We start from the raw sequence: 27,725 nt of genomic DNA, 5'->3' as shown, positions 1-27,725 counted from the left end.
CCAAAGTGCTGGGATTACAGGTGTCAGCCACCACGCCTGGCCCTAAATATTTTTTTTAAAGTTGGATTTTTCATGGTGCCCAAGGGAAGAGACACTCCTTTCCCTTCACCAAGAGCATTTCTTTTAGAAAACTTTCTAATAGAAAAATCTTTCTTTGCCCTCTTGAGATATATGCAAAGTTTTAAAAAAGCTACATAAGCCTCTTGCCAGTTTTATAAACCAGGAATGTCTTTCTTAAGGACCTTAGAGTGATTTCTTTGAAATATAAAGGCCAAGGAAGATATTTCCCCTCCTTGTCTCTGGGAATTTAGCAGGTGGCTGGCTCCAAGTTGTAATTGCCTGCTTGTCATAGAGATATGAGGTTTGTTTTAACTTTGGATAAAGGCAGTTAGCTAACACGGATGGCCGCCCCAATTACCACGTACCTGCCTTCTCCTTTAGAAACACTGTGGCCATTAGGGGCAACTCATGCAGAAGACCCAGGAATCTTCCAGGTATACTCCATGGGATGCCTGTTCCACTCTGGCCCATTGGCACAAGCCGGCCTAAAAAAGGACAGTAGGGTCAGTTCCTCACTTCTCCTGTTGACTGCTATTTCTTTTCTTCCAGCTTTCCTACTCCCTTGATCCCAAACTTACTAGGGGTATTTAGTGAGCACTTACTGTTGCAGTAAAGCTTTAGCCAAGGAGGCTGGGCGCGGTGGCTCAAGCTTGTAATCCCAGCACTTTGGGAGGCTGAGACGGGGGGATCACGAGGTCAGGAGATCGAGACCGTCCTGGCTAACACGGTGAAACCCCGTCTCTACTAAAAAAAAAAAAAAAAAAAATACAAAAAACTAGCCGGGCGAGGTGGCGGGCGCCTGTAGTCCCAGCTACTGGGGAGGCTGAGGCAGGAGAATGGTGTAAACCCGGGAGGCTGAGTTCCGGCCACTGCAGTCCAGCCTGGGCGACAGAGCGAGACTCCCTCTCAAAAAAAAAAAAAAAAAAAAACACTTTAGCAATGGAAGACAAAGAGACCTTTGGAGACCAAAGACAACTTTAAATCGGGTACCTGGGCAGACAGCAGGCTCATGCCCAAAATGGCTGCCGACCCAGACAGAGAAAGCAGGCTTGCTTATTTGTCGCTTGAGGCGTGAAAAACAAGGCAGGATACAAGTTTCAGACAAAGACAGTAAATTATTCAACCTGTGACAATTCTGAGAAAACTTACATTTAGTGATCTTGACCAGTCAACCTTGAAGCTGGACAGAGTTGGGGTAAGGGAAAACAGGAATTACAGAAGTATGCGGGAGTCGGGAGGCCGGAGGTAAGCTTGGAAGGGTGAGATAAGCTTGCAGCTGCACCTTCTTTTTTTTTTTTTTTGAGACAGAGTCTGGCAGTCTGGCTCTGCCGCCTAGGCTGGAGTGCAGTGGCCGGATCTCAGCTCACTGCAAGCTCCGCCTCCCGGGTTCACGCCATTCTCCTGCCTCAGCCTCCCGAGTAGTTGGGACTACAGGCGCCCGCCACCGCGCCCGGCTAGTTTTTTGTATTTTTTAGCAGAGACGGGGTTTCACCGTGTTAGCCAGGATAGTCTCGATCTCCTGACCTCGTGATCCGCTCGTCTCGGCCTCCCAAAGTGCTGGGATTACAGGCTTGAGCCACCGCGCCCGGCCTGCAGCTGCACCTTCTTAGAAATGCTGGGCGGGGCTGCTTAAATTTCTTAGCCTATGTGTAGATGCCTACACTAAATGTTAACTATTACCTATGTTATGTTTATTATTTAAACTTTAATATTACTTATTTTATTTTATTTTCCTTCCACATTACCTCTGCTGTTAGCAGCTTTGAGAAATGCTGCTATAAGATGTGGGACGTCATTAAAGGATTTAAGCAGAGAGAGGCAAGATCAGATTAATGTTTCAAAAAAATATTTACTGTTTTCCAGCTGAAACTAGTACAGTGTAATTTACTTTCTGGTCACAGCACACAGCAGTCACATCCTGGAGGAACTGTACTGCTCTAAGGTCTAGTCTGACCTGTGGTTTAAATGACCTTTAGCAAATTGTCTTTATTACATTTGTACACTACATTCACCAGTCTGCTCTTCCATGGCGAAGGGGGCAGAACTGTTATTGAGGGTTTTCTGCATCCAGTATGTTCATAAGATTTCTACCCTGTGTGAACTTCCAGATGTCAAATAAAGGCTGGATGCTGACTAAAGACCTTCCCACATTGTTTACATGTGTGTAGGGTTGCTCACCAGTAGTATTCCTCTGGGGCTTCATAATGGTTGATTCCAGAGAGAATGCTCTTTCACACTCATTACATTCATAGGGTTTCTCTCCAGTGTGAGTTCTGTGATGGCAAAATAGAACTTTGAACAAAGGCCTCTCCACATTTGTTACACTGATAGGGCTTATTTCCAATGTGGGTTCTCTGGTGTTACACAAGATTAGAGCTGTGGTTGAAGGTTTTCCCACACTATGCCTTCATAGAACTTGTCTTCATAGTGAAATCTATGGTGTTTTCTAAATTGCATTAGTCCTTCTTAAGGCTTACCATGTTCACTACACTACACAATTCCTCTCCACGGTAATTATTTCAGTGCTCATTAAAGGCTGTACTCTGACATTCTGCGTGTTTATGAGATTTCATTAGGATGTGGGCTTTCTGGTGATTGTTAAAATGTGAGTTATCTGAAGCTGTGTCCAGATGAATTACCTTAATAGGTTTTCTCTTTTGTAGGAACATTCAGATATGCTACAGGGTTTGAAGTCAAGCCTAGGAAGCTGTTAACCTTGTTATACTCCTGGCTTTTCTCCCATGGAATGTTTTTATGGATCACTATGACTTATCTTCACATTTACTTGACTAGTACTTAAACATTTTCTTAGTTTTCCTCTACAAAGATTTCCCTGATATTTCTCTAGTAGATTCACAACTTCACAGGCTTTAAAAAAGTTGGGTGCTTAGTCAATATCTCCTTTTTAACACTTACACAACCCACTGTGGTTTCATGCTTTAGGGGTTCCTTTTGGAGAGGCAACTCTTGGTTATCTGCCTCACAACCTGAAACAATACAGCAAGCAGGAAATATGGTATAATAAAAAGACCACAGCTTTTTAATTCTAAAGACCAAGGTTCTACATTTCCTCTTCTCCTTTCCAGACAACTTAGTTCCAAAGGTATAAAGTAAAGCTGAGCAAGGTAGCATCCATACCGGGGCTGGGGGAACCAAAACAAGAAAGAGCAGCAGGGTGGAGGCCATCCATATAGCAAGCCTGGCACAGTGTGTCCAGCCTGAGCAGGCTAAAGATGTCTTCATGGAAGGGCAGAGGCAGAAAGGCAGGAAGCAGAGGTTGCAGTGAGCCAAGATTGCGCCACTGCACTCCAGCCTGCATAACAGAGCAAACCTCTGTCTCAAAACAAACAAAAATCAAAATGATGAAACCCCTATTTGTAAGACTAAAACTATAAAACTCTTAGGAAAAAAAAAGGTATACATTTTTGTGACCTAAAATTCGGCAATAGTTTCTTTTAAGTGACACCACAAACACAAGCAACCAAATAAAAGATAAGTTGGACTTCAAAATGAAAAACTTGTGCTTCAAGAAATACCATCAAGAAAGTGAAAAGACAACTTATAGAATGGAAGAAAATACTTGCAAATGATATATCTGATAAGGGCACAGTATCCAGAATATATAAATAACTCTTATGACTTGTCTAAACGGACTACCATAGGATAAATGGCTTTGACAAAAATTTACTTCTCACAGTTCTGGAGGCTGAAGTCCAAGATCAGGGTGCCAGCTGGCTGTTCTTGGTGAAGGTGACTCCCTGGTTTGCAGATTGTTGTTTTCACACTGCACCTTTGCCTAGCGGAAAGGGGGAGCCTGGGGATCTTCATCCTAATCCTGTCTTGGGCCTCCATCCTCATTACTGCATCTGAACCATCTCAGTGGGGACTGGGTTTCAACACAGGCATTTTGTGGTGGACACGAACATTCTGCTGTAGCACGACTCGACAATAAAAAACATCTCAACTGTAAAGGAGGTGGAAAGGCAGAAAGCAAAGGTCAGTGGGGGATTCTCTGAGCGTTTGAAGACGGTGCAGGTATCTATAAGGATCACATGCAGCTTCCCTTGCCTCCTGCTGCGCAAGGGCGGGTGCGTTCAAGGAAGTCCCACTGGGGCTTTTGGGGACCCAGCACATCTCGGGCGAGTGGGTGAGGGTAGAGAGGATGCCTCAGTGTGTCCGGACACCACCGAGACCATAGTTCTCCACGGGCACCTGGAGTGGATCCAGCTGCGTTGAAGTCCAGAAGCACGTGGACTGCCTCAGGACCATGCTTCCCACCCAGGTTGTTTCCTCCCTCTGGGAGCAGGAATGGAGATGAGTCTTGGGGTGTGCGTGGTACCCCTGGCCTGGTGCTGCTGTCAGCTCTGAACCCTCCCCTGCTTTCTCCGGGAATGCACAGTTAGGCTCTTCACGCCAGTTCCCCTGGTAGGGCTGGCCGTCTGGGACGCTCAGGCGTCCTTCCCTGACCGGCTGCAGGGTCTTTTGTGGCGTTTCTGTCTCCTTCGCTGCTGTGTGATCCATTGTTAACAGTGGTAAGTCCACATGGGTCTGTCTCCTCAGAAGAGAGAATTTGACAGAGAGGCATGAAGCATCAGGCAGAGGGAAAGATGGAGGCAAGTTTTAGAGCAGGAGTGAATATTTATTAAAAAGCTTTAGAGCAGGAACAAAAGGAAGTAAAGTACACTTGAAAGAGGGCCAAGTGGGCCACTCAAGAGATCAAATGCATGGTTTGATCCTTGACTTGGGGTTTGATACATTGGCAAGGTTGTGGCGGTCGGGGTGGGGGTGCATCCCTTCTCTGATTCCTCCCTTGGGGTGGGCTGTCCACATGCCAGTGGCCTGCCAGCACTTGGGAGTGGAGGTGGGGCACATGCCCAGTGTGTTTACTGGAGTTGTGCGTATGCTCACTTAAGATGTTTCTTTCCTTACCGGTTGAGTCTTCCAATAAGGTCATCAACCAGTTAAACTCTGCCACGTCACCTCCCAGTGTGCATGCTCCAGCCTGCTTGCCCAGCTCCTAAGATCTTATTGGGAAGCTGCTGATCACCAGCTTCAGGTGTTTTCTATCTGTTGGGAGACTGCCTTTCCCTGGTGCTGGCAGCAACCAATTGTTATTTGAAAGAGACAACAACTGCCTGACTATCCCCTGATGGTCACCTGGTGTTCCTGGTGGGTGGGGGGCTCTCCTGACTGCCTGACTACCTACTGTAACACTATCACCCCCACTGAAGCTCCAGAGATCTTGGGAAGACGTTATCCACTAAGCCTGTTCCCAAGAAGCAAGATTTTGACTTTACTAAGCCCTCCACAATCTGTCAGATACAGTGCTGCATGGATAAATAGCCATGGATGGCTGACCCAGGAAGGTGCTGAGGTGAGCGGGCTCCTGAGAGACAAACATGCTCGTGAGAGAACTTTCTGTTCAGTCAGCCTCTGAGCAAGCGCTTCTGTTAAACACAGCAGGCAGGTGTATCAGTCTCTTCTTAGGCCGGGCGCGGTGGCTCACTCCTATAATCCCAGCACTTTGGGGGGCTGAGGTGGGCAGATCATGAGGTCAGGAGATCAAGAACATCCTGGCTAACACGGTGAAACCCCATCTCTACTAAAAATACAAAAAAATTAGCCAGGCGTGGTGGCGGGCATCTGTAGTCCCAGCCACTCGGGAGGGTGAGTCAGGAGAATGGTATGAACCCGGGAGGCGGAGCTTGCAGTGAACCGAGATTGTGCCACTCAACTCCAGCCTGGGCAACAGAGCAAGACTCCATCTCAAAAAAAAAAAAAAAAAAAAAAAGGAAAAAGAAAGTCTTTTCTTTCATTGCTATATTCTGTCATAACTGAGACTGGGCAATTTATATTTTAAAAAAAGATTTAATTGACAGTTCCACAGGCTGTACAGGAAGCATGGCTCAGGAGGCCTCAAGAAACTTACAATCATGGCAGAAGGCCAATGGGAGGCAGACACATCTTACATGGCTGGAGAAGGAGGAAGAGAGAGCAAAGGGGGAGGTGCTACACACTTAAACAACCAGATGTTGTGAGAACTCACTATCATGAGAGCAGCAAGGGGGAAATCCACCATCACGATCCAATCACCTCCCACCAGGCCCCTCCTCCAACACTGGGGATTACAACTAGACATGAGATGTGGCTGGGACACAAATCCAAACCATATCACATGGATAGGCTGGGGTTGCCATAAAGACTCTATGGTGAAGGACTAAGAACAATATAGTGCAGCCACCAGCGCAGGCCTTCCCAGATGGAAGTGGGAGCTGGGAGGTGAGGAGGAGGGAAGAGAGGGTGAAGGCAATGATGTGTGTGTGTGTCTGTGTGTGTGTCCTGAGGGGCCTGGGAAGATTTCAGGGGAGAGGATTCAGGCAGCTGGCATTACTGAGAGTTCTGATTATGCTCTGTCAGTACTTGCCCTGACAACAATGATATCATTTAGCATTTATTGAGTGCATATTCTGTGCCATTTATTCCCCAGAACAACCTCTTCAGGTGGCATATTAATCATGCTTCTCTAGAGAAGCAGAACCAGCAGAAGCTAGATAGGTAGATGGATATGGAATGGCTCACACAATTACGGAGGCTGAGGAGTTCTATGATCTGTCTGTAGTCTGGAGGCCCAGGAAAGGCAGTGGTGTAATTCAGTCTGAGCCAGAATCCAAAGGCCTAAGAACCAGGGGAGCTGACGGCATAAACCTCGGTCCCAGGGCTGGAGAAAATGAAAGTAGATATCTCAGCTCAAGGTGAGACAGGAATAAAGGGGCAAATTCCTCCTTGTTCCACTTTTTCTATGTCACGTCCTCAACAAATTGGATGACATGCACCCATGTTGGGAAGGGGAATCTACCTCGCTGATTCAAATGCTAATCTCATCCAGCAATGCCCTCACCCAGAAATAATGTTTAATCTGGGCACCCCATGGCTAGTCAACTTGACAGGTAAAGTTAACCATCCCAGTAATTACTATTGTTTTTTCCTACTTCACAGATAAGGGACCTAAATCATATAGAAGCTGAGTAATTTGGCCAAGGTCACACTTCTAATAATTGACCAAACTAGAACTCAGCTAGACTGGTGCCCATGCACTATGATGTACAGACCAGCTGAAAAGTCTAAGACTTTGACTCAAGCTTACAGATCTTGGGCAAGTCCCTTAAGCTCTGAAAATCCATTTCCTTCATTTATAAAATGGAGATGATAACAAAATGTACCTCATCTGCCTCATTAATTAGTTGTAAGGTCAAGGGAACTGTTAATAACTGGACATGAACTAATTTTTGTTAGTGTTATCAGAGCCATATTTGTCAGCAAATGTACCTTTGATAGCTTAGGACTGTCTTTAACTGTTTTAGAAAAGACGCATATGCTAAAATCTTGCAAAATCCAGTCTAAGTAAATGTGACTGTTACAGGAAGACCATCTCTGGAGTTGGGCCCTTTATAAAGAAGATTTCAGGGCTCTGATACCTGCCTTCTCTTCAGGACATGCACATTCCTGTCCTGCATTTTCACTGATTTTTTGAGATGCTTATAGTCAGGAAAATTTACAGCAGTACCCTTTCCCAAGCATTCTCTTTAACTATGGAATTATACGGTTATTTTTTTCCTTAATTGATGTCATATTCTTTTTTTCATCTTCCTTCTTGGTATATATTTTCTCATAATTTTTCCTAACTTAAAAATTAGATGTTTTTTGGCTTTTAATTTCTTGTGTGGTGGTGCCTTTAATGACTTTGTGCTTTTCATTTATTTACTGACATCCATTCTCCTATATTTTATTTTTTTTTTGAGACAGGGTCTCTGTCTTCTAGGCTGGAGTGCAGGGTGGTGCAATCATGGCTTACTGCAACCTTGAACTTCTGGGCTCAAGTGATCCGCTTGCCTCTGCCTCCTAAGTAGCTGGGACTACAGGTACACACCACTACGCCCAGCTAGTTTTTAAAAAATTACTTTTTTTTTTTTTTTTTTTTTTTGAGACGGAGTCTCGCTCTGTCGCCCAGGCGGGAGTGCAGGGTGTGATCTCAGCTCACCACAAGTTCCACCTCCCAGGTTCACACCATTCTCCTGCCTCAGCCTCCTGAGTAGCTGGGACTACAGGCACCCACCACCATGCCTGGCTAATTTTTTTGAATTTTTTAGTAGAGACGAGGTTTCACCATGTTAGCCAGGATGGTCTTGATCTCCTGACCTTGTGATCCACCCGCCTAGGCCTCCCAAAGTGCTGGGATTACAGGTGTGAGTCACCGTGCCTGGCCAAATTATTTTAAACTACGAAGACAAGAACCGAGGTCTCACAATAGCCATCAACAAAAGATTCTTGCATTAGTCATAAGGAAAGTAAAAATATTAACTTAAGAATTTTATACATTAAGAATGCATATTAAAATTTCAAGATCAACTACTAAAAGAATAAAAATAGAGCACCTAATTTCCAAACCAGCAGAGAGAGAAACGTGGGAAGAGAGAAAAAATCTATAATTAATCCAAAGTAAAGTGAGAAATGGAAAAAGGTGTGGAAAAACAAAGACAAACAGGATAAAACTAATAAAATATCTATCAGTAGGGCTAAATTTTCCTGTCATGAGGCAAAGATTGCAAGGCTAGATTTAAAAGATCAAGCCATATGGAGATCTTAAAACTTGAGCACAAAGTTTGAAAGTAAGAGAATAGAGAAGAGAAAGCTGTTGAAGCTTTGTAACTATCACATGAAATCAACTGCCAAACTAAAAGTTTTACTATAGTTAAAAGAATGTCGTTACATAATTCTGAAACATTCAGATTCACCAGAAAGGTACCAATATTTTAAATTTGCAGAAGAAAAAATCTCTAATATACCTAAAATTATAGAATAGCAAAGAGTAATACACAAATTCACCACCATAGTGGGAGAGTGTTATATGCCTCTCTTACTAATTGATAGACCAGAGAGACAAAAAATAAATTATTACGGGTTAAGAAGTTTTTCCTCTCCTGACACAAAATAGGTGGTGCCTTCTCTAGCACCAACTGAACGTCCAACAATTCAGTTTGATTCTCTTACTGCCTGCCAGAGTGAGCATCAGACCACAGGTTTAAGGGTAAGTCCCACAAGTCTGCCTTCACTTAAGACAACAGTTGCAAAAATAACCTGGGTGGGTACCCAGGTTACCCACACTTCTGTCTGACTTTGCTATAAAGTCAGGTATTCCCCAAAGCCAGCCTCTCTTCCAGATTTAATAATTTGCTAGAATGATTCACAAAACTCAGGAAAATGCTATACTTACCATTACCATTAATGATAAGGGATACAAATGAACAGACAGATTCAGACAGGGCAAGATCCAGAAGGGTCCCAAGCACAAAAGCCCTTGTCTCTGTGGAGGCTGGGCACAGCACTTACTAGGCACATAGATACATGAGCTAACTCAAAAGCTGCCCACTCAGTCATTTTGGAGTTTTTATTGAGGTTTCATTATACAGGCATAATTGTGTCCATTGGCGATTAACTCGATCTCCAGCCCCTTTCCCCTTCCCAGAGGTTGAAGGGTGGGTCAGAACTTCCAAGCTTCTAATCAAGGCTTGATCTTTCTGGTGACCAGCCCCTATCCTAAAGCTATCTAGGGGCTTGCCAAGAGTCACCTCAGAACAAAATATGCTGCTGTCACCCTTATCACTGAGGAAATTCCAAGGGTTTTAGGAGCTCTCTGCCAGGAACCTGGGAAAAAAAACCAAACTTTTTCTTAATCTACCATAAGGATATAGATTATTTATGCTCCAATTTGAATGCTGGTGGCAATGAAAAATGACATGTCTGGGAATAATTAACACAATGTGAAAGGTATTCATAGAGAAAGTTATAAAATTGTACTAAAAATATTAAAAAAAAACCCCTATGTAAATGAAGAGGTATACCAGGTTCGGGTTAGTCTCATGATTACTAAATATGGAGATTCAATTCCCCCCAAAATGCTCTATAGAATTAATTCAATTCTAACAAAAATCTCAAAGAGGTTTTTAATAGGAAAAAAAGCTGATTTTAAAAATGTACGTGCTGGTCATGTACAGGAGCAGTGGCTCATGCCTGTAATCCCAGCATTTCGGGAGGCCGAGGCAGATCACTTGAGGTCACGAGTTCAAGAGCAGCCTGGCCAACATAGCAAAATCCGGTCTCTACTAAAAATACAAAAATTTGATGGGCATGGTGACATGCACCCGTAGTCCCAGCTACTTGGGAGGCTGAGTCATGAGAATCACTTGAATCACACAGGTGGAGGTTGCAGTGAGCTGAGCTCATGCCACTGCACTCCAGCCTGGGTGATAGAGTGAGACTTTGTCTCAAAAAAATAAATAATGAAAAGTATACACAAAGACAAAGGGCCAAGAATAGTCAAGGTGCCTGTCTTTGTTTTTTGCTGCTATAAAAGAATATGTGAGACTGGGCAATTTATAGAGAAAATAAATTTATTTGGCCCCTGGTTCTGGAGGCTGCAAAGTCCAAGATTGGGGGGCTGCATCTGGTGAAGGCCTTCTTGCTGCATCCTCAGAGGATTGAGGGGCTCAGTGGAGGCAGAGTACATGGAAACAGGTATGTATGATTTGTAGGGCATGGGCTGGCTGGACAGTCAGGCAAAGGGTAGTCCATGGCAATTAAGGACCTTGGACTTTATCCAGAGAAAATGGAAGATTTTTAGGCAGCAGGCATGGCCACTGTCATGGTCAGTTTTTGTTTAGAAAGATCACTCTAGCAGCAGGTGGTTCAGGAAAGACAGGAAGGACTGAGACTGGAAGCACAGAGATGAGTGATGAATTCGTTGCAGTTGTTCATGCTGTGGGATGATGTGTGTGGGAGCGTGGGGGTGGGGGTGGCAGTGGAGATTATTTAGGAAATAACTGGATAGGACCTGTTGCCTAGGGAAGAGGAAAGAATCTGGTGTGAGGCCTGTGTTCAGGGAGATATGTGGGCTGAGGTTTTCTGGAAGAAGCAGTTCTAGACCAGTCAACTGAGACAGAGAAAGGCCCTTTTGGAGCTGGAGTGCACTCCCTGCTCAAACCTCCAGTCTCCTGGGACGAAAATGCACACCAAACTGTGCTGGTTTTAAAATGTCTAAAACTTCCTCCCTTCAAAAGGTGAAGCAACTTCATGAGAGGCTATGATCTAGAACCACCCAGCTACACTGTTGCTAGATTCCTGACCCTCAGAATAGTATGAGATAATATGTGTTGTTTTCAATCCGCTGATTTTTTTTTTTTTGAGACGGAGTCTCGCTCTGTTGCCCAGGCTAGAGTGCAGTGACTTGATCTCAGCTCACTGCAAGTTCCGCCTCCCGGGTTCACGCCATTCCTGCCTTAGCCTCCAGAGTAGCCAGGACTACAGGTGCACGCTGCCACGCCCGGCTAATTTTTTTGTTTTTTTTTTTTAGTAGATACGGGGTTTCACCGTGTTAGCCAGGATGGTCTCTATCCCCTGACCTCGTGATCCGCCCACCTCGGCCTCCCAAAGTGCTGAGATTACAGGCGTGAGCCACCGCGCCCGGCCAATCTGCTGAATTTTGGGGGTAATCTGCCACACTGCAGTAAATAACTACCAGCGATGACCAAACTTTTACCCTTCCAGACCTTGCAGACCAGGCAGCTAACACTTCCCATCCCACGGTCTCAGGAAACACCACTTTCCACTCCTGTGTCCCCGACAGGAATCATCAGACAAGTCGAACTCTCACCTTCTCAAGCAACACAACCCACCCTCCTGGCCTAGCCCGCTCCTGAAGCCTCACTCAGTCTCACCTCAGCCCCTACGCAATTCCTCTCGGTTGTCAGGCCTCCATCGGCGGGGGTCGAGTGTTGTGTGTGACCCCAGGTCTCCAGCAAGGTATAGTGGGAGGGAAGCATCCGGGAGAAGAGAGGTGGATTGGGCTCTCCCTCTCCCCCATACCGCCACCCTCCCTCACGCCCATATCCTGTCCAAGGCTCTTCCCGCGTCTGCTTCTGAAATCCCTCCACATCCCTCCACCCCATGTGCCCTACTCGTTGCACAGGAGCAGAGAGAACCGCAGAACACACGTCTACGATTATGCCACTCTTCAGATTTACATCTTGCAGCAACTTCCCACTGCGTTAGAACGGAAGTAAACCTCCCAACTCACAGACCTCACCCGAGCCCCCACGTCCCGCGTCGCCGGCCTCTCAACCGACGGTGCCCTGATCCTCTCGGAGCGAGCGCCGCGGGCTGCGCCGGGTCCCAGGCCTGCGCCTCTTCCCCATTTCCCAGGGGTCTTTGCCGACCACCCTCCTGCGCCACAGCTGCTCAAGTTCTGTTTACTTGCTTTTCCCTCCCCACCAAAAGGTGAGCCTTGAGAAGACACACCCTTGTGTAGAGCTTTGAACTTTTATCCGGAAGGGTGCCGGGCACATAATCAGTGCCCGGGAGCACTTGCTCACAAGGTTCCTTCCGAGACCACCCTGCAGTCTCTTTCCGGATCCCCCAGGCACCCCCGACCCCGGCCTCGCCCCACCCTGCCCTCGCCCCAGCCCCGCCCTGCCCTCGCCCCAGCCCCGCCCCGCCCCTGTCTCAGCTTCGCCTCGGCTTCATCCCGCCCCAGCCTCGCCCCTTCCCCTCTGGGCCCCCGCGCCCCGCCCCGCCCCGCCCCGCCCGCGACCCTGCGGAACCTAGAGTCGCAGGCGCCCTGTTGGAGGACGGAATTCGACGTCGGACTCCGCCTCGCGTAGTTCCGGTGGCGACTGCGGAGCATGGCGGTGAGCGGTGTGGAGAAGACGCGCGGGTGGCTGGGCGTCGCACTGTCGGTGGCCCTCCGTGACCCTCGTGCTGCCCCCCTTTCTCCAGGCCCTAGGACATCTTGCCGGGGAGGCAGCGGCGGCCCCAGGCCCGGGTACTCCCTGCGCGTCCCGCAGACACCGGCTTCCCGGCCTGGTTTCCAGCGTCCGGAATCCCTCCACTGTCTGTCTCTGCCCAGGGCAACCCACGAGCAGTAACGCCGACACCAGAGCGCACCCGTTAGGCGATGAAGGCAGTGCAGCGTCGAAAAAACAAAAGAATAAGAAGAAAACCCGGAACAGGGCCTCTGTGGCAAATGGAGGCGAGAAGGCCTCAGAGAAACCCGCCCCAGAAGAAGTGCCCCTAAGCGCTGAGGCCCAGGCAAGGGCGGGCGTCAGTCAGGAAGGGTGGAATCCCCTAGTGCGAATCCACGGGCACATGTGATCTGGGGTCCGCAGAGTTAAGGCGGGGAGGGGGATGGGATGGGGCCAGGCGCTGTTTTGTGTCCCAGTGCCCTCTCACAGCCACTTCCCCAAATCCTTCACAGGCGCAGCAGTTGGCCCAGGAATTGGCTTGGTGTGTGGAACAACTGGAGCTTGGCCTCAAGAGGCAGAAACCCACCCCAAAACAGAGTAAGGGACCTTTCTATAGAGTTGGGGAATGTGAACAGTGGCACCGCCTGGCCTGCAGGTGCTGGCAGAGGTGAAGTTGTTTCCTTTGCGGTGGGGCGGTAGGAGGTCAGTAGTAGAGGTTTTCACTAGTCCTTTGTTTTTATTCGCAGAAGAGCAGGCTATTGGAGCAATCCGAACCCTGCGCAGCAAAAGAACGCCCCTGCCCCGGAAGAGGCAGTTGATGCACTCCTTGTTTGGAGACTATAGGGCTCAGATGGAAGCCGAATGGCGTGAGGCCCTGCGGGCTCTCAGATCTGGTGAGGAGCTAGTAACTGGTTGATTTAGGAAGGCCTAATTTAAGGAGGAAGTGCCTAGGGGGTGAAAGGAAGAAGGCCCAGAGCAACAAGGCTGGTGGGGGAAGGAGATGAGCTCAGGGAAGCCTGAGGGAACAGGGAAAGAGCAAGGATGGACCTGTCTCTCCTTTTCCCAGGACTGAACCTAGGAAGCAGCGAGGAGGTCATGGGAGGAGCGGGAAAGAGTGTGACCCTGTGTTGGTCCTGCTCCTGGCTTGGGGAAAGCTGCGTTATGTCTTTGTGTCTTGGCTCTCTCTACTGGCAACGGAGCCATATCCCATAACAGTTTGAGTGCAATTCCTGGAGCCAGATGAGCTAGGTTCAAATCCTGGATCTACCACATAGTAGTACTAACACCTTTTGCAAACTACTGAACCTCTCTAAATGGGCGGTGATAGTAATATCAACCTTACAAATTTGAGGAATTAGTTAATTTATTCAAAGTGGTTAGAATTGTATGGGCAAACATAACTGTACAGGTAATGTTAGCTGTTGTTATTCAGTTCTCACATACGCTGCTTCTCTCCCCTGACAGCTGCTTATTTAGCCCAGGTGCAGCCTGTAGATGGAGCCACCAGAAAGAAGAGCCGAAGGGTCTGCAGGCCTCGCCCTATAGGGCGAGCCAAAGCCACTCTGGACACTCCTGATGAAGAGTTTAGGTTCAATTTCTTTTAGCTTCTCCCCCGACCTGGAACATTCCCCCTCTCTTGGGGTGGTGTAGGGGTTTGTTTTGAGTGCAGAGCCTTTTCAGGACTTCTGTTGGCAGAGAACCCTGGGGTTGGTCTGTCCCTGGCTGGTCCAAGTATTTGGAGCTGTTGTGAAGGTGTGAGACCATCAGATAGGCAAAAGACCCCATTTGTTTTGTGATGAAATGTTCTCTCTTTCAGAACAGAGAGAGAGAGGTGCATTTAGAAAATATACAATAAATTGAAGTGACTGTTTGAAGTATTGTAGAAAGAATATTGTACTCAGTCTTTAGGATTAGATTAAGTGGCTGTTGGTAACAAAGATTAGTGGAGAAGCTATATAATTATACACTGTTTTTCACTTTTGAAAGGAATTCCTGTCAAATGGTTTAGTGCTTAATGCTGTTATGTCACATTGCCCTAGTCTTTATTTTTGATAAAATTGGATAACGAGTGAAAGAGTGTGCTGACCACCTGTGTTAGAGGAAGTACAGAAGACGGCAGGGGTCTGGTTCCCTGGGTCCAGTCCCTTGCCTCGATCCTTTGTCCATGTTGCCTTCATTCCTGAGCAGGTGTCATCCTCAGGGAACCAGCATGGCCGCCACCAGGCATGGCTGTCTTCTCAGGAGGAAGGAGCTTCTTGCCCTAACAGTTCTGGCCTGAGACCTGGATTGAGCCTCGGCAGACTTCTTGTCTAAATGTTGGCCATGTCAATCTCAGGCCCTCTGTTCCACGGAATTGGGAATCTCCAGGTGACCTAATCCTCGTTAGTGGCTTGATGTTTGCTGGTATGTTCCAAACTCGGTTCCCAGACTCGATTGATACCTGGAGCCTAGCTGCCTACTCAGCATTTCCACTTGGGTGTTTCATAGGCATTTCAAACTTGATGTGTTTAAGACACTTGATTAGGCTCCGGTTTCCCTGTGGTGAAGGGGTGGCCTGCCCCTCCACACCTGTGGGCATTTCTCGTTAGGTGGAATGAGAGACTTGAGAAAAGAAATGAGACACAGAGACAAAGTATAGAGAAAGAAAAAGTGGGCCCAGGGGACCGGTGCTCAGCATGCAGAGGACCCACGCTGGCACTGCTCTCTGAGTTCCCTCAGTATTTATTGATCATTATCTTTACCATCTTAGAAAAAGGGAAGTGGCAGGATAATAGGATCATCATAGGGAGAAGGTCAGCAGTAAGTCATGTGAATAAAGATCTCTGTGATATAAGTTTAAGGAAAAGTACTGTGCCTTGATATGCATATGCAAACATCTCCTTAAACCTTTTTAGTGCATAAAGAGCAGCATTGCTGCTAGCACGTCCCACCTTCAGCCCTAAGGTGGTTTTCTCCTTTCTCAGTAAACAGAACATACAATCGGGTTTTACACTGAGTTGGTCCATTGCCCAGGGACGGGCAGGAGACATGCTTTTCTCTATCTCAACTGCCAAGAGGCCTTCTTTCCTCTTATACTAGTCCTCCTCAGCACAGACCCTTCACGGGTGTCAGGCTGGGGGATGATCAGGTCTTTCCCTTCCCACGAGGCCATATTTCAGACTATCACATGGGGAGAAACCTTGGACAATACCTAGCTTTCCTAGGCAGAGGTCCCTGCGACCTTCAGCAGTGGACGTGTCCCTGGGTACTTGAGATTAAGAGAATGGTGCTGAGACTTTTCACAAGCGTACTGCCTTCAGGCACTTGTTTAACAAAGCTCACCCTGCACAGCCCAAAATCCATTAAACCTTGAGTCACCACAGCACATGTCTCTTGCAAGGACAAGGTTGGGGGTAGGGTCACAGATTAACAGCATCTCAAATACAGAACAAAATGGAATCGCTTATGTGTACTTCTTTCTATATAGACACAATAGCAGTCTGATCTGTTTTTCTTTTCCCCACATTTCCCCCTTTTCTTTTCAACAAAACCACCATTGTCATCATGGCTCGTTTTTGATGGTCGCTGTCTCTTTGGAACTGTTGGGTGTACCTGCAGACTAACAGCAGACAGCACAGGCACACAAGGATTAATATGAAATTTACAATAGTAGTACTTTAGATGGTCTTAACCAAAGTGACAGGGTTAAGATTTGCGAGGCCATCAGCAACTCCTGCAATTGCCTCAGTTTATGATACCAACACAGAGAACACATACTTCATCAGGTAATAAAATATCTCAAAGCAAGTGGAGGCAGGATGAGATCACAGGACCACAGGATGGCGTTAAAATTAAAATTAAAATTGCTAATGAAATTTCCGGTACACATTGTCATTGATAACATCTTATCAGGAAACAGGGTTTGAGAGCAGACAACCTGTCTGACCAAAATTTATTAGGCAGGAATTTTCTCATCCTAATAAGCCTGGGAGTGCTACAGGAGACTGGGCTTATTTCATCCCTTCAGCTTCGACCGTAAAAGGCGGCACGCTTCCAAGGGGGTCGTTTATGGGCCTACCCTCAGAGCGCATTCTCTTTCTCAGGGATGTTCCTTGCTGAGAAAAAGAATTCAGTGATATTTATCCTATTTGCTTTTAAAAAGAGGAGAAATATGGCTCTGTTCCGTCTGGCTGACCAGCGGCCAGTTCAAGGTTACCTCTCCTGTTCCCTGAACATCGCTGTTATCCTGTTCTTTTTTCAAGATGCCCAGATTTCATATTGTTCAAACACACATGCTCTACAAACAATTTGTGCCGTTAACACAATCATCACAGGGTTCTGAGGTGACATATATCCTCCTCAGCTTACAAAGAAGATGATGGGATTAAGAGATTAAAGACAGGCATAGGAAATTATAAAAGTATTAATTTAGGAAACTAATAAATGTTCATGAAATCGTCACATTTCATGTTTTTCTTCCATAGCTTCAGCCAGTCCCTCTGTTCAGGGTCCCTGACTTCCTGCACATCTGTTCTTCTGATATCACCACTTTGTTCATCTTGCGAGTCAATGGTGCTCGATTGCAGTGTTTCCATCTCCGTGGAGGTGCAGAACTTCAAATGTTTAGTGGGTATCCAAACAGGAAGCTGATTTTCTCCTGGTGAAACAAGCAAAACCTCTTCCCCAGGTTATCACCTTCCCTATTTCCCATGTCTTATTTTTGTTTTTTCACCAAATCAGTTTTCCTTCATGTGGACTGTTCTTTTTACCAGTAAGATGTTGTTCTGCAGAAGTAATAGTCTGATTTCTATAAATGTTTAAAAAATTTAAAGTATGGAGTGCTAGATTAAGTTGCATCTGAGGAGTGGTACGCTCCTTGCTGTCTCCCCCTTTTTTTTGTTTGATTAACTGAGTTTTGAGTGTTCTATTAGTTCTTAATTTTTCTATTTCTGTATCCCTAAATAATGAAAAGGAGTAGAGGTTTGAATCTTATCAGATGCTATTATTAGTCCTGCGTTGGCAACCTCTGCTTGCAGAAATGTGTAACAGTCAATTAATTTTTCTCTTGTTTCTGCAGCACATAAAATATCATCAATATAGTGAATGATACAACAATCTGGAAATTTGTCTCTAACTGTTTGAAGGACTTGACCTACGAAAGTCTGACAAATAGTTGGACTATTAAGCACTCCCAGAGGTAACACTTTCCACTGAAACCTGGTGGCTGGTTCTTTATTATTTATGGCTCTTATAGTAAAGGCAAATTTTTCACAATCCTGCTCTGCCAGAGGAATGGTAAAAAAGCAGTCCTTCAGATCAATTATAATTAAAGGCCAGTCTTTTGGGATCATGGCTGGAGAGGGCAATCGGTGTTGAAGAGGCCCCATGGGTTGAATTACGGCATTTACAGCTCTTAAGTCAGTTAACATACGCCATTTGCTGGACTTTTTCTGAATTACAAACACAGGAGAATTCCAGGGTGAGAATGAAGGCTCAACGTGTCCCTTTTCTAGTTGTTCCTTTGCTAGTAAATGTAAAGCCTCCGGGTTTTGTTTTTGTAGTGGCCACTGATTTACCCATATGAGTTTTTCTGTTTTCCAAGTTAATGGAATGGGTTTAGGAGGCTCTACAGTGGCTGCCCCTAAAAAGGATGCCCTATTCCTTTTCTTTCTTGATTTTCCTCAGTCTCAGTTGGGACTTTAATGCCATTTTCATTTTTTCCTGGTCCTTTTTCTGGTATATATCCCATCTTAGTCATGATTTTTTGACTCGTGGGGCTGTATAATGGAGCTGGCATAATGATTTCCTCACCCCACTGTTGTAACAAATCTCGACCCCATAGATTAACAGGAATTGAAGTAATCATTGGCTGAACAGTACTTTCTTGATTATCTGGCCCTAAACAATGTAAAATCTTTGTACTCTGATACACTTCTGAGGCTGTGCCTATGCCAACAAGTCTTGTAACAGCTTTTTGTTTAGGCCAATTTTTTGGCCACTGATTTAAAGCAATGACAGAGACATCTGCTCCAGTGTCTACCAACCCTTCAAACTGTTTTCCTTGAATAATGGCCTTACACACAGGTCTGCTCTCAGAGACCTGACTTGCCCAATATGCAGCCTTTCCTGCCGGATCAGTGCTTCCAAACCCTCCTGTTCTTTTTATCTCACTGTTTCCAACTTTAATATGAGGCAGGAGTAATAATTGAGCAATCCTGTCTCCTGGACTGGCACTCCAAGGAATTGAGGAACTAATAACCAATTGAATTTCACCTTTATAGTCTGAATCAACCATACCAGTATGAATTTGAACTCCCTTTAGATTTAAACTTGATCTTCCTAAGATTAGTCCTACAGTCCCCTCAGGCAATGGGCCGTATACCCCAGTGGGGATTTTTCGTGGAGGCTCCCTTGGAAGCAGAGAGACTGCTTGTATAGTACATAAATCTACTGCTGCACTGCTGCTAGTGGTGGGGGATAATTGCTGTATTGTGATAACTGACTTATTCCCTGAGGCACTTGTGACAGTGGGGGTTGTTGTTCCTGGAAACCTGAGGAACAAAAGTCTGAATTGGAAATGCCCCAGTTTGTTGCGGGGCCTGAGGCTGGCCCCTCCTCTTGTTTCCCAACAGTGGTTGCCCAGTTTTATCAAATTTAGAATGACATTGATTAACCCAATGTTTTCCCTTTTTATATCTTGGACATAGGCCAGGTGGCTCTTTATCTGTTGTTGTAGTAGCTTGAGTAGTTACATTTTGTTTATTTGAGATGAGGCAATTCTTTTTTAGATGACCAATTTGACCACAATTATAACATTTTCCCCCAAATGTTCTAACTTGTCCTCCTAAAGCAACTCCTGTGATTGCTTGAACCATAAGCATAGATTTATGCATAGCTCCTCCAATTCCATCACAGGCTTTAAAGTACTCTGAGATTACATCTTATCCTGCTGGGACCCTTCCTTTTAATGGCTTAATGGCTGATTGACAATCAGGATTGGCATTTTCATATGCCATCAGCTCCACTATGACCTTACGGGCATTCTCATTGGTAACTGACTTTTGAGCAGCATCTTGAAGCCTTGCTACAAAATCAGGGTAGGGTGCTTTAGAGCCTTGTCTTATTGTATTGAAGGAGGGACAGGCGGTTCCTGGGTCTTGGATTTTCTCCCAGGCCCTAAGGCAGATAGCCCTAATTTGCTCAATGGCCTCATTTGGCATTATTACTTGTTGACTATCAATGCTCCAATTTTGACCTGTTCATAATAGTTGATCTACGTCTGTATTAACTGGAGGATTGGCAGTCCTATTTCTTCGGACCTGTTCTTGTGCCCCATCAATCCACCAAGTCTTAAATTGTAAAAATTGAGAGGATGAGAGTGATGATTTTGCCAGAATCTCCCAATCATAAGGAATGAGTCTATGTCTATGAGCAATGGAATCTAATAATATTCTCATGTAAGGAGAGTTGGGTCCATACTGTTTTACTCCCTCTTTCATTTCTTTTAGCATTTTTATAGAAAAGGACTCATATCTGGCTTCAGCTACAGGAGGCTCTCCCTCTTGGGCCCCTTCTCCAGGTGGTCTTGATTCTAATATTACTGGGAATTGCCACACTTCAATATCTCCTTGTTTTCTTGCCTCATCAATAATTTTATGTAATGCACTACCTGTCCACTAGGTGGCGCTATAGGATTAAGTCTCATGGTGGGTGGCTGAGGATATGGCGCCCTGCCCTGTGGTGCTGGAAACATTCCTGGTTGTCCATATGGATTTTCTGGGGGCAGCCGATACTGAAGTTCGGCTGGTGGCCATTATTGATAGGCTACTGGCGGCTGGGTCTTATTTTCTACCAGCTGATATTGTGGACACTGTATATGGATTGGCATTGCCATGACAGAGACTCTTATCTTTTTCTATTTGATCTTCTTTTGGAGTTTGTACCTGTTTAACCTGCATTTGAGGTTGTAAAGTTACAGGCATCTGAGCTGCTGTAAGAGGATTTGGCCATCGTGGTTTAGACTCTGATGGCACCAATAATTCTGGACCTTTTTCTTCTAATTTTAACGTTTCAGGATGAATCACCTCCTGTAATTGATTATCATCAAGATTTTGCGTTGACCGAGCCATTACCAGCTCTGCTACACATTTACAATGTGAACTTTCCGTTCCTTTCTGGGATTCTATCCCTGCCTCTTTTTCACAATCTACTGCACAGCCTTCAGGGACATCAGAAACTGAAACGCTATCTTCCTCTGTTTGAAACGGTTCTAAAGTTACTTTAATAATGACCCAATCATTCCATACTGTAAGTGGGATGATTTTACCTTCCCTACTTGCTTGTTTTAATTCTTTGCCAATTTTTTCCCAGTCTTTTAGATCTAAAGTTCCCTGTTCCAGAAACCATGGGCAAAACTGTTCTATTGTTTGAAATAGCATAATTAGATTTTTGGTAGAGACTTTAACTCCCCCTCTTTTTAAGAGAATTTTAATAAAGCTACGATAAGAGGCATATTTACTTTTAGTTTGCCCCATTGTTACCCTGGGTTCTTCCAAGTGCACAAGCTTACTGCAAGGCTGACTGTAGACATACTCGGGAGTCTCTCATCGACTTGTCCTCAATGACCATGCTTGAGCGTACCTTCACCTTAGAGAAAAGCACCCACGTTGGGCACCAGATGAAGGGGTGCCTGCCCCTCCACACCTGTGGGCATTTCTTGTTAGGTGGAATGAGAGACAGAGACAAAGTATAGAGAAAGAAAAAGTGGGCCCAGGGAACTGGCGCTCAGCATACAGAGGACCCATGCTGGCACTGGTCTCTGAGTTCCCTCAGTATTTATTGATCATTATCTTTACCATCTTAGAAAAAGGGAAGTGGCAGGATAATAGGATCATCATAGGGAGAAGGTCAGCAGTAAGACATATGAAAAAAGATCTCTGTGACATAAGTTTAAGGAAAAGTACTGTGCCTTGATATGCATATGCAAACATCTCCATAAACTTTCTTAGTGCATAAAGGGCAGCATTGCTGCTAGCACGTCCCACCTTCAGCCCTATGGCAGTTTTCTCCTTTCTCAGTAAACAGAACATACAATCGGGTTTTACAATGAGATGGTCCATTGCCCAGGGACGGGCAGGAGACAGATGCTTTTCTCTATCTCAACTGCCAAGAGGCCTTCTTTCCTCTTATACTAGTCCTCCTTAGCACAGACCCTTCACGGGTGTCAGGCTGGGGGATGATCAGGTCTTTCCCTTCCCACGAGGCCATATTTCAGACTATCACATGGGGAGAAACCTTGGACAATACCTAGCTTTCCTAGGCAGAGGTCCCTGCGACCTTCAGCAGTGGACGTGTCCCTGGGTACTTGAGATTAAGAGAATGGTGCTGAGACTTTTCACAAGCGTACTGCCTTCAGGCACTTGTTTAACAAAGCTCACCCTGCACAGCCCAAAATCCATTAAACCTTGAGTCACCACAGCACATGTCTCTTGCAAGGACAAGGTTGGGGGTAGGGTCACAGATTAACAGCATCTCAAATACAGAACAAAATGGAATCTCTTATGTGTACTTCTTTCTATATAGACACAGTAACAGTCTGATCTCTCTTTCTTTTCCCCACAGTTTGGCTTCTTTTCAGTGAATGGCACAACTGCCTGTCTAGTTGATTTGGCAGCAAACCTGTGTCATCCTCAATTGCTGTCTCTCTAGCACTGTATACTTCTGTATACTCTCTTTTATTTTTCTTTTTTTTTTTTGAAAAGGAGCTTTGCTCTTGTTGCTCATGCTGGAGTGCAATGGTGCGATCTCGGCTCACTGCAACCTCTGCCTCCTGGGATCAAGCGATTCTCCTGCCTCAGCCTCCCAAGTAGCTGGGATTACAGGTGTGCGCCACCAAGTCTGGTTAATTTTGTATTTTTAGTAGAGATGGGGTTTCTCCATGTTGGTCAGGCTGGTCTCGAACTCCTGGCCTCAGGTTATCCACCCACTTCAGCCTCCCAAAGTGCTGGGATTACATATAAACTTTTAATACTTCAACTGGCATATCAGCTCTGTCTTCAAAATGAATCTCAAGTATTTCACGTTTTCTTTATCCTCACTACTGCTCATTCTACTTAATGACTATTCTTACCCTGCCTGCTGTGTTAGCCAGACTGACCCTTCATGTATGTTGGATCACTGTCTCCTGATTCAGTGACTTCATTGTACCTAGGATACAATATGAAGTCTTATGTACAAGGCCCTGCCTAGGCCTGTACGTGTTTACGCCCTGACGGCCTCTCTGATGTGGTCCCTCTCTGCTCCTGAGGTAACTGGACTTAATTCTGCCTCAAGGTCTTCAACCTCGCTCTTCCTTTTGCCTGGATGACTCTTCCTCCAGATCTTAGCATAACTGGCTTCCAGGAAAGTAAACATCAGCTTTGTGCGAGAAAGTGCCTCTCTGCCCTATCATTCATCAGGTCGAGTAACGTATTCAGGAAATAGATTTCCTCCGTGGTCACTGTGCAGATGTAAAGTGTCATATAATGACCCCCTTGAGTGTCTGTTTTCCCACTGAGAATCCTTGTTTATTAAAATCATGGACAGCCACTTTGCTGTTAGAAATCATCAGTAGGAAGGAAATGTCTGATCTCAAAAAGATTCCTTGATTTACAACCTAGATGCAGAACTTCAAGTAAGGGGTTTTAGAACTCTACATCTCAAGGAAACAGAAGCCTGGTTCACTTCACAGTTCAGACCAGGTCTTTAGCCCTCTACCTAGCCCCGTCTTGTTATGTGCCCATCAAAACACTGTTTGATTTACATTTCACTGAAACACGCTTTTACTAAATCTTCTAATACTCATGTCTCTTGTGAGATGACCCATGGATCTGATGTTCAGTCTTCCATATTAGAATGAGCCAATATATTAACTGTCCCTTAGGGACTTCGAATGATTGGACTAGGACAGTCCTTATCTTTTGGATCTTATTATCACCATGCTGCCCGTCCTGCATCCCCCATTGGTGGTTGGCCGTTTGCCCTCCAATCTTTTTCTGTGAGTTTGGAGTGCTTGAGTAAAGGAGATGCTAGGGCAGATCTTCCCCCTTTGTTCCTTTGCTGGTGTCTCCATGGTTCTTCCTCCAGGGGTTCCCTATTGGGCCCTGTTAAAACCACCTATTCTTGGTCTGTCCAGCCTAAGGGTCCCGGTTTGACTGAAGGATCAGGTTGGGGTTGGGTTAGGGTGAGGGTGATGGAGAGGATTAGAGAGTGATGGGGGGTTTAGGGTGAGTCTTAGGGGATAGAATAAGGGTTAGAGGGTGAAGGTGAGGTTTTAGGGTGAGGATTGGGTTAGAGTTAGTTTTGGGTCAGTGATGTGGTTAGTGTTAGATATTAGGTGTTAGGGCTGATGGTCTAAGGGTTAGAAATTAGGTGAAGGTTAGGGTTTGGGATCATAGATTCAGACTCAGCTTGCGGAGCTGTTTGTCACTAACATTGTTTGCCTTCTGCTATAATCCCTCCATCACCTCTAATTTCAAACTCTTCCTTAACCTGGCAGAGCTCAACTAAGGGCTTCTCTGTATTCACCATGGTTATCATCAGGTTCCATTTCCCTTGGAAGCTTGTTCATACTTACCCATATTATTTTGTAATGTGTGCAGAGATATCTGGCTTTCTAATATGTTGTTTAAATCCCATGACCTGAATTTAACAAGTGGATTTTTTGGCAACATTGAATTTTCTTCTTTAAGCATTCTTAGAGCAGAGCTGCTTCCTCACAGAGGATTTTAAATTATTCTTCTCGGTTGCTTTACAAGATAATTTTGCAGCTTGCACGTTTTTCTTCAAAATCTTAAAAGGTTTCATCTACTATTAGGCCAGGCGCCACGGCTCGCGCCTATAATCCCAGCATTTTGGGAGGCCGAGGCGGGTGGATTACCTGAGGTCGGGAGTTTGAGACCAGCCTTAGCAACATGGTGAAACCCCATCTCTACTAAAAATACAAAATTAGTCAGGTGTGGTGGTGCATGCCTGTAATCCCAGCTACTCGGGAGGCTGAGGCAGGAGAATCACTTGAACCCAGGAGGCAGAGGTTGCAGTGAGCCGAGATCACGCCATTGTACTGCAGCCTGGGCGACAAGAGTGAAACTCCATCTCAAAAAACAAAAAAATAAAATAAAATAAAAAAGTTTTGTCTACTTTCTTCATTACATTTGATAAATTTACCAACTCTAGGTCCATCTGTTTTTCATGGGTTTGGCATCGTTTGCTCTCACCCAAGGAACATGTACCCCCAAGTCATAGGCTATCTCGACAGTTTAGCAGTTCTAGGACAGAGGTGACAAGTTGAGTTGCCCCATGAACTGAACTAAGCCCTGATGGCATCTCACATTGAGCTGTGACAGCTGATGTTCCTTAGCTTGCCTGGTCCAGAGTCAGCACCCACCGCCTGATGTCCCTGACTCCGCTCTCATGACATCAACTTTTGTCCTGGAGTTTACCTGCGGGGTTGGGTGTCCCTAGAGATTAGGCTGCAAAGTACCCCAGACCCTCTTGGTAAGAGCTGTTGAGCAGGTCCTCGCCTGGGACACATGTGTTGGCCTGTAGAGTCCAGGGTTGTATGGGATGTCATTGCCCACTAGGTTTGTGTCTCCCTAACCATTGGTATTCAGGTTGGTTGGGTGGGTGGTTGGGCAGGTGGAACACAGGCAGGTAGAGCCAGGACTGGTGAAGTCTAAGTTTAGAATTAGGGTTAATTTTAGGGTTAGATTTGATATAGGGGTTAGAGTCATCATGTTCACCTTGTAAGTGGCTGGACAGCAGTGGCTGATTGCTCTATGAGTGTCTCTAAAAAATCTTGTTTGGCACCAGGCACGGTGACTGATGCTTGTAATCCCAGAACTTTGGCAGGCAAAGGTGGGTAGATCACCTGAGGCCAGGAGTTTGAGAGCAGCCTGGCCAACATGGTGAAACTCTAGCTCTACTAATAATACAAAAATTAGCTAGGTGTGGTGGTGCACACCTGTAATCCCAGCTACTTGGGAGACTGAGGCATGAGAATTGCTTGAACCTGGGAGGTGGAGATTGCATTGACCTGAGATTGTGCCACTGTTCTCAGCCTGGGCAACCACAAGACCCTCTATCCAAACAAAACAGAAATGTTGGGGCTGGGCATGGTGGCTCATGCCTATAATCCGAGTACTTTGTGAGGCTGAGGTGGGCAAATAACTTGAGCCCAGGAGTTCAAAACCAACTTGGGAAACATGGCAAAACCCTCTCTACAAAAACCACAAAAATTAGCTGGGTGTGGTGATACATGCCTGTAGTTCCAGCTACTTGGGAGTCTGAGATGTGTGGCTTGCTTGAGCCTGGGAGGTTGAGGCTGTTGTGAGCCAAGATGGCACCACTGCACTCCAGCCTGGGTGATAGAGTAAGACCCTGTCTCAAAACAAAAAACTTAAGCTGGTGATGGGACCAGGCTTACTGGAGCCCTACTGTCTCTCCAGACAGGTGGGTTCACATAGGCTGGTGGCTCGGCGAGGTCTTTGCCATCTGATAAAAGCTGCATTGCTGTGGGTTTTGCTTACTGGGGTCACCGCCATTTCCAGAAAGACGGCAGCAGTGGTATTGGTAATTATGCTGGATCCCAGAATAGAATGACCTCAGGGACATTGAGGGAGCAATGTGACATATCCCTGTGCTTTGGTGCAGTGATAGTTATACCATCTGCAGAGCATGTCTTGCCAGTGTTTGTGCTGTCTCTTGTCAGATGGGGTGTATTAAAATGGCAGTTTTGCAGGGGTTCCTGGTGATTCCTGAGTAGAGGGTTCTGGCAGTGTGGAGGGCATGGCTGAGTCCCCACCTTCCCTGGAAGTGAGACACAGCAGCATTGTGGCATGGCTTTCCTGGGTCCCCAACATCTGTATGTGGTGAGGTGGCAGTGGGACAACATGCTCATGTGCCCTGCTGTAGCCAATAAGATAATCTGGGATTCCCTACTGTCTTCAAGTTGGTGCCACATCCACTGCATGGGTCAGCTTGCCTGGGTCACTGCCATCTTCTGGATATGGGGCATGGCAGAAGGCAAGGCAGAGCAGCTTCCTGGGGCCCCACAGTTCTTTGGAAGAGACAGAAGCAGCCAGTGAAGGCATGCTGGGGTCCCTTCTGTATTATGGAAGGGGCTCTCAGCTGTCTTTGGAAGAGCGGCAGCAAGGGTTTGCTTGTCTTATGAAAGTGGATGGGGTATTTTCCCACCACATCTTGGAATTGTAGAGCAGAGTGGTGGCATTGCAGGGTTTCCCATCATCTCCAGGAAGGAGCTGGCTGACAAGGGTGCCTGCATTCACTTGGAGGGATGGTGTGGCTGTGGGTATGGGCTTACCAGCTTCCCTGCCATCTCCTGAAAAGAGGGAATGCCACTGGCAGCAGTACCTGCATTTTCATGGAAGTGAGAGTCACATAGGCAGTTGGGGGTAGTTTGCTGATGTCCCCCAGCTCTCCTGATAGTGACACAGTAGCAGTAAGGGGCAACTGAATAGGGTCCTCACCGTCTCCTGGAAGCTTGGGGAAGTGGGGTGTGTTGGATCCCTCTGTGTCTCCTGGAGTGTGGGGCATCAGGTGTCATTTTGCCAGGTTGTGCTTGTATACTGGGAGTTGGGGAGCAAAAAGAATGGAGGGCAGTTGGCCAGGGTCCCTGTTCTCTCCTAGCAAGTGAGGGTGGTGGGGTAACCAGCTGGCCTGTGTCCCAGCATTTCCTGAAGTAGGGCAAGGCAGTGGGGCTTGCCTTTCTATTCCCTGCTATGTCCTGAAACAGGCCCTCGGCAACGTCGGGGAACAGGGCACATGGCCATGGTGTTGATTTGCTGGTCCCTGCTCTTGGAAGATTGGACTAACATGGGTTCCATTTGGCTGGTT

The 27,725-nt window shown here is 46.1% G+C and overlaps 1 protein-coding gene, 1 long non-coding RNA gene and 1 pseudogene across 4 annotated transcripts in view; 1 reads left to right on the top strand and 2 right to left on the bottom strand.

The window, feature by feature from the left end:
* The window catches only part of LOC126960995 (UPF0488 protein C8orf33), a 200,659-nt gene extending 184,288 nt beyond the window's left edge, over window positions 1-16,371 (top strand). The window contains exons 2-6 of one of the 2 annotated variants that reach the window (XM_050800985.1): window positions 12,781-12,800; window positions 12,889-13,200; window positions 13,367-13,451; window positions 13,601-13,747; window positions 14,319-16,371. In XM_050800985.1, coding sequence (XP_050656942.1) covers window positions 12,795-12,800; window positions 12,889-13,200; window positions 13,367-13,451; window positions 13,601-13,747; window positions 14,319-14,458 — 690 coding nt within the window. In that variant the 5' untranslated portion in view covers window positions 12,781-12,794 and the 3' untranslated portion in view covers window positions 14,459-16,371. Of the gene's footprint in view, window positions 1-12,670; window positions 12,801-12,888; window positions 13,201-13,366; window positions 13,452-13,600; window positions 13,748-14,318 lie in introns of those variants that run through there. The other variant, XM_050800984.1, reaches the window with a different exon arrangement.
* On the bottom strand, window positions 938-12,251 carry LOC126961009 (uncharacterized). Of its 2 annotated transcripts, none has more exons than XR_007728162.1 (3): window positions 12,195-12,251; window positions 1,663-4,024; window positions 938-1,342 (listed from the first exon to the last, which is right to left on the bottom strand). It is a non-coding gene; the product is annotated as an uncharacterized LOC126961009 (long non-coding RNA). The 2 variants fall into 2 exon arrangements; XR_007728161.1 differs by having other exon boundaries at window positions 11,832-12,231.
* A 2,141-nt stretch (window positions 16,372-18,512) lies between the features above and the next one.
* Window positions 18,513-27,425, bottom strand: LOC126961580 (endogenous retrovirus group K member 113 Gag polyprotein-like; annotated as a pseudogene).
* Between the last annotated feature and the right edge of the window lie 300 nt (window positions 27,426-27,725).

The sequence above is a fragment of the Macaca thibetana genome, chromosome 8, assembly GCF_024542745.1.
Source record: "Macaca thibetana thibetana isolate TM-01 chromosome 8, ASM2454274v1, whole genome shotgun sequence".
Taxonomy (NCBI): domain Eukaryota; kingdom Metazoa; phylum Chordata; class Mammalia; order Primates; family Cercopithecidae; genus Macaca; species Macaca thibetana.
Note: the sequence above shows the minus strand (reverse complement) of the source record. Positions and strands in the feature narration are given on the sequence as shown.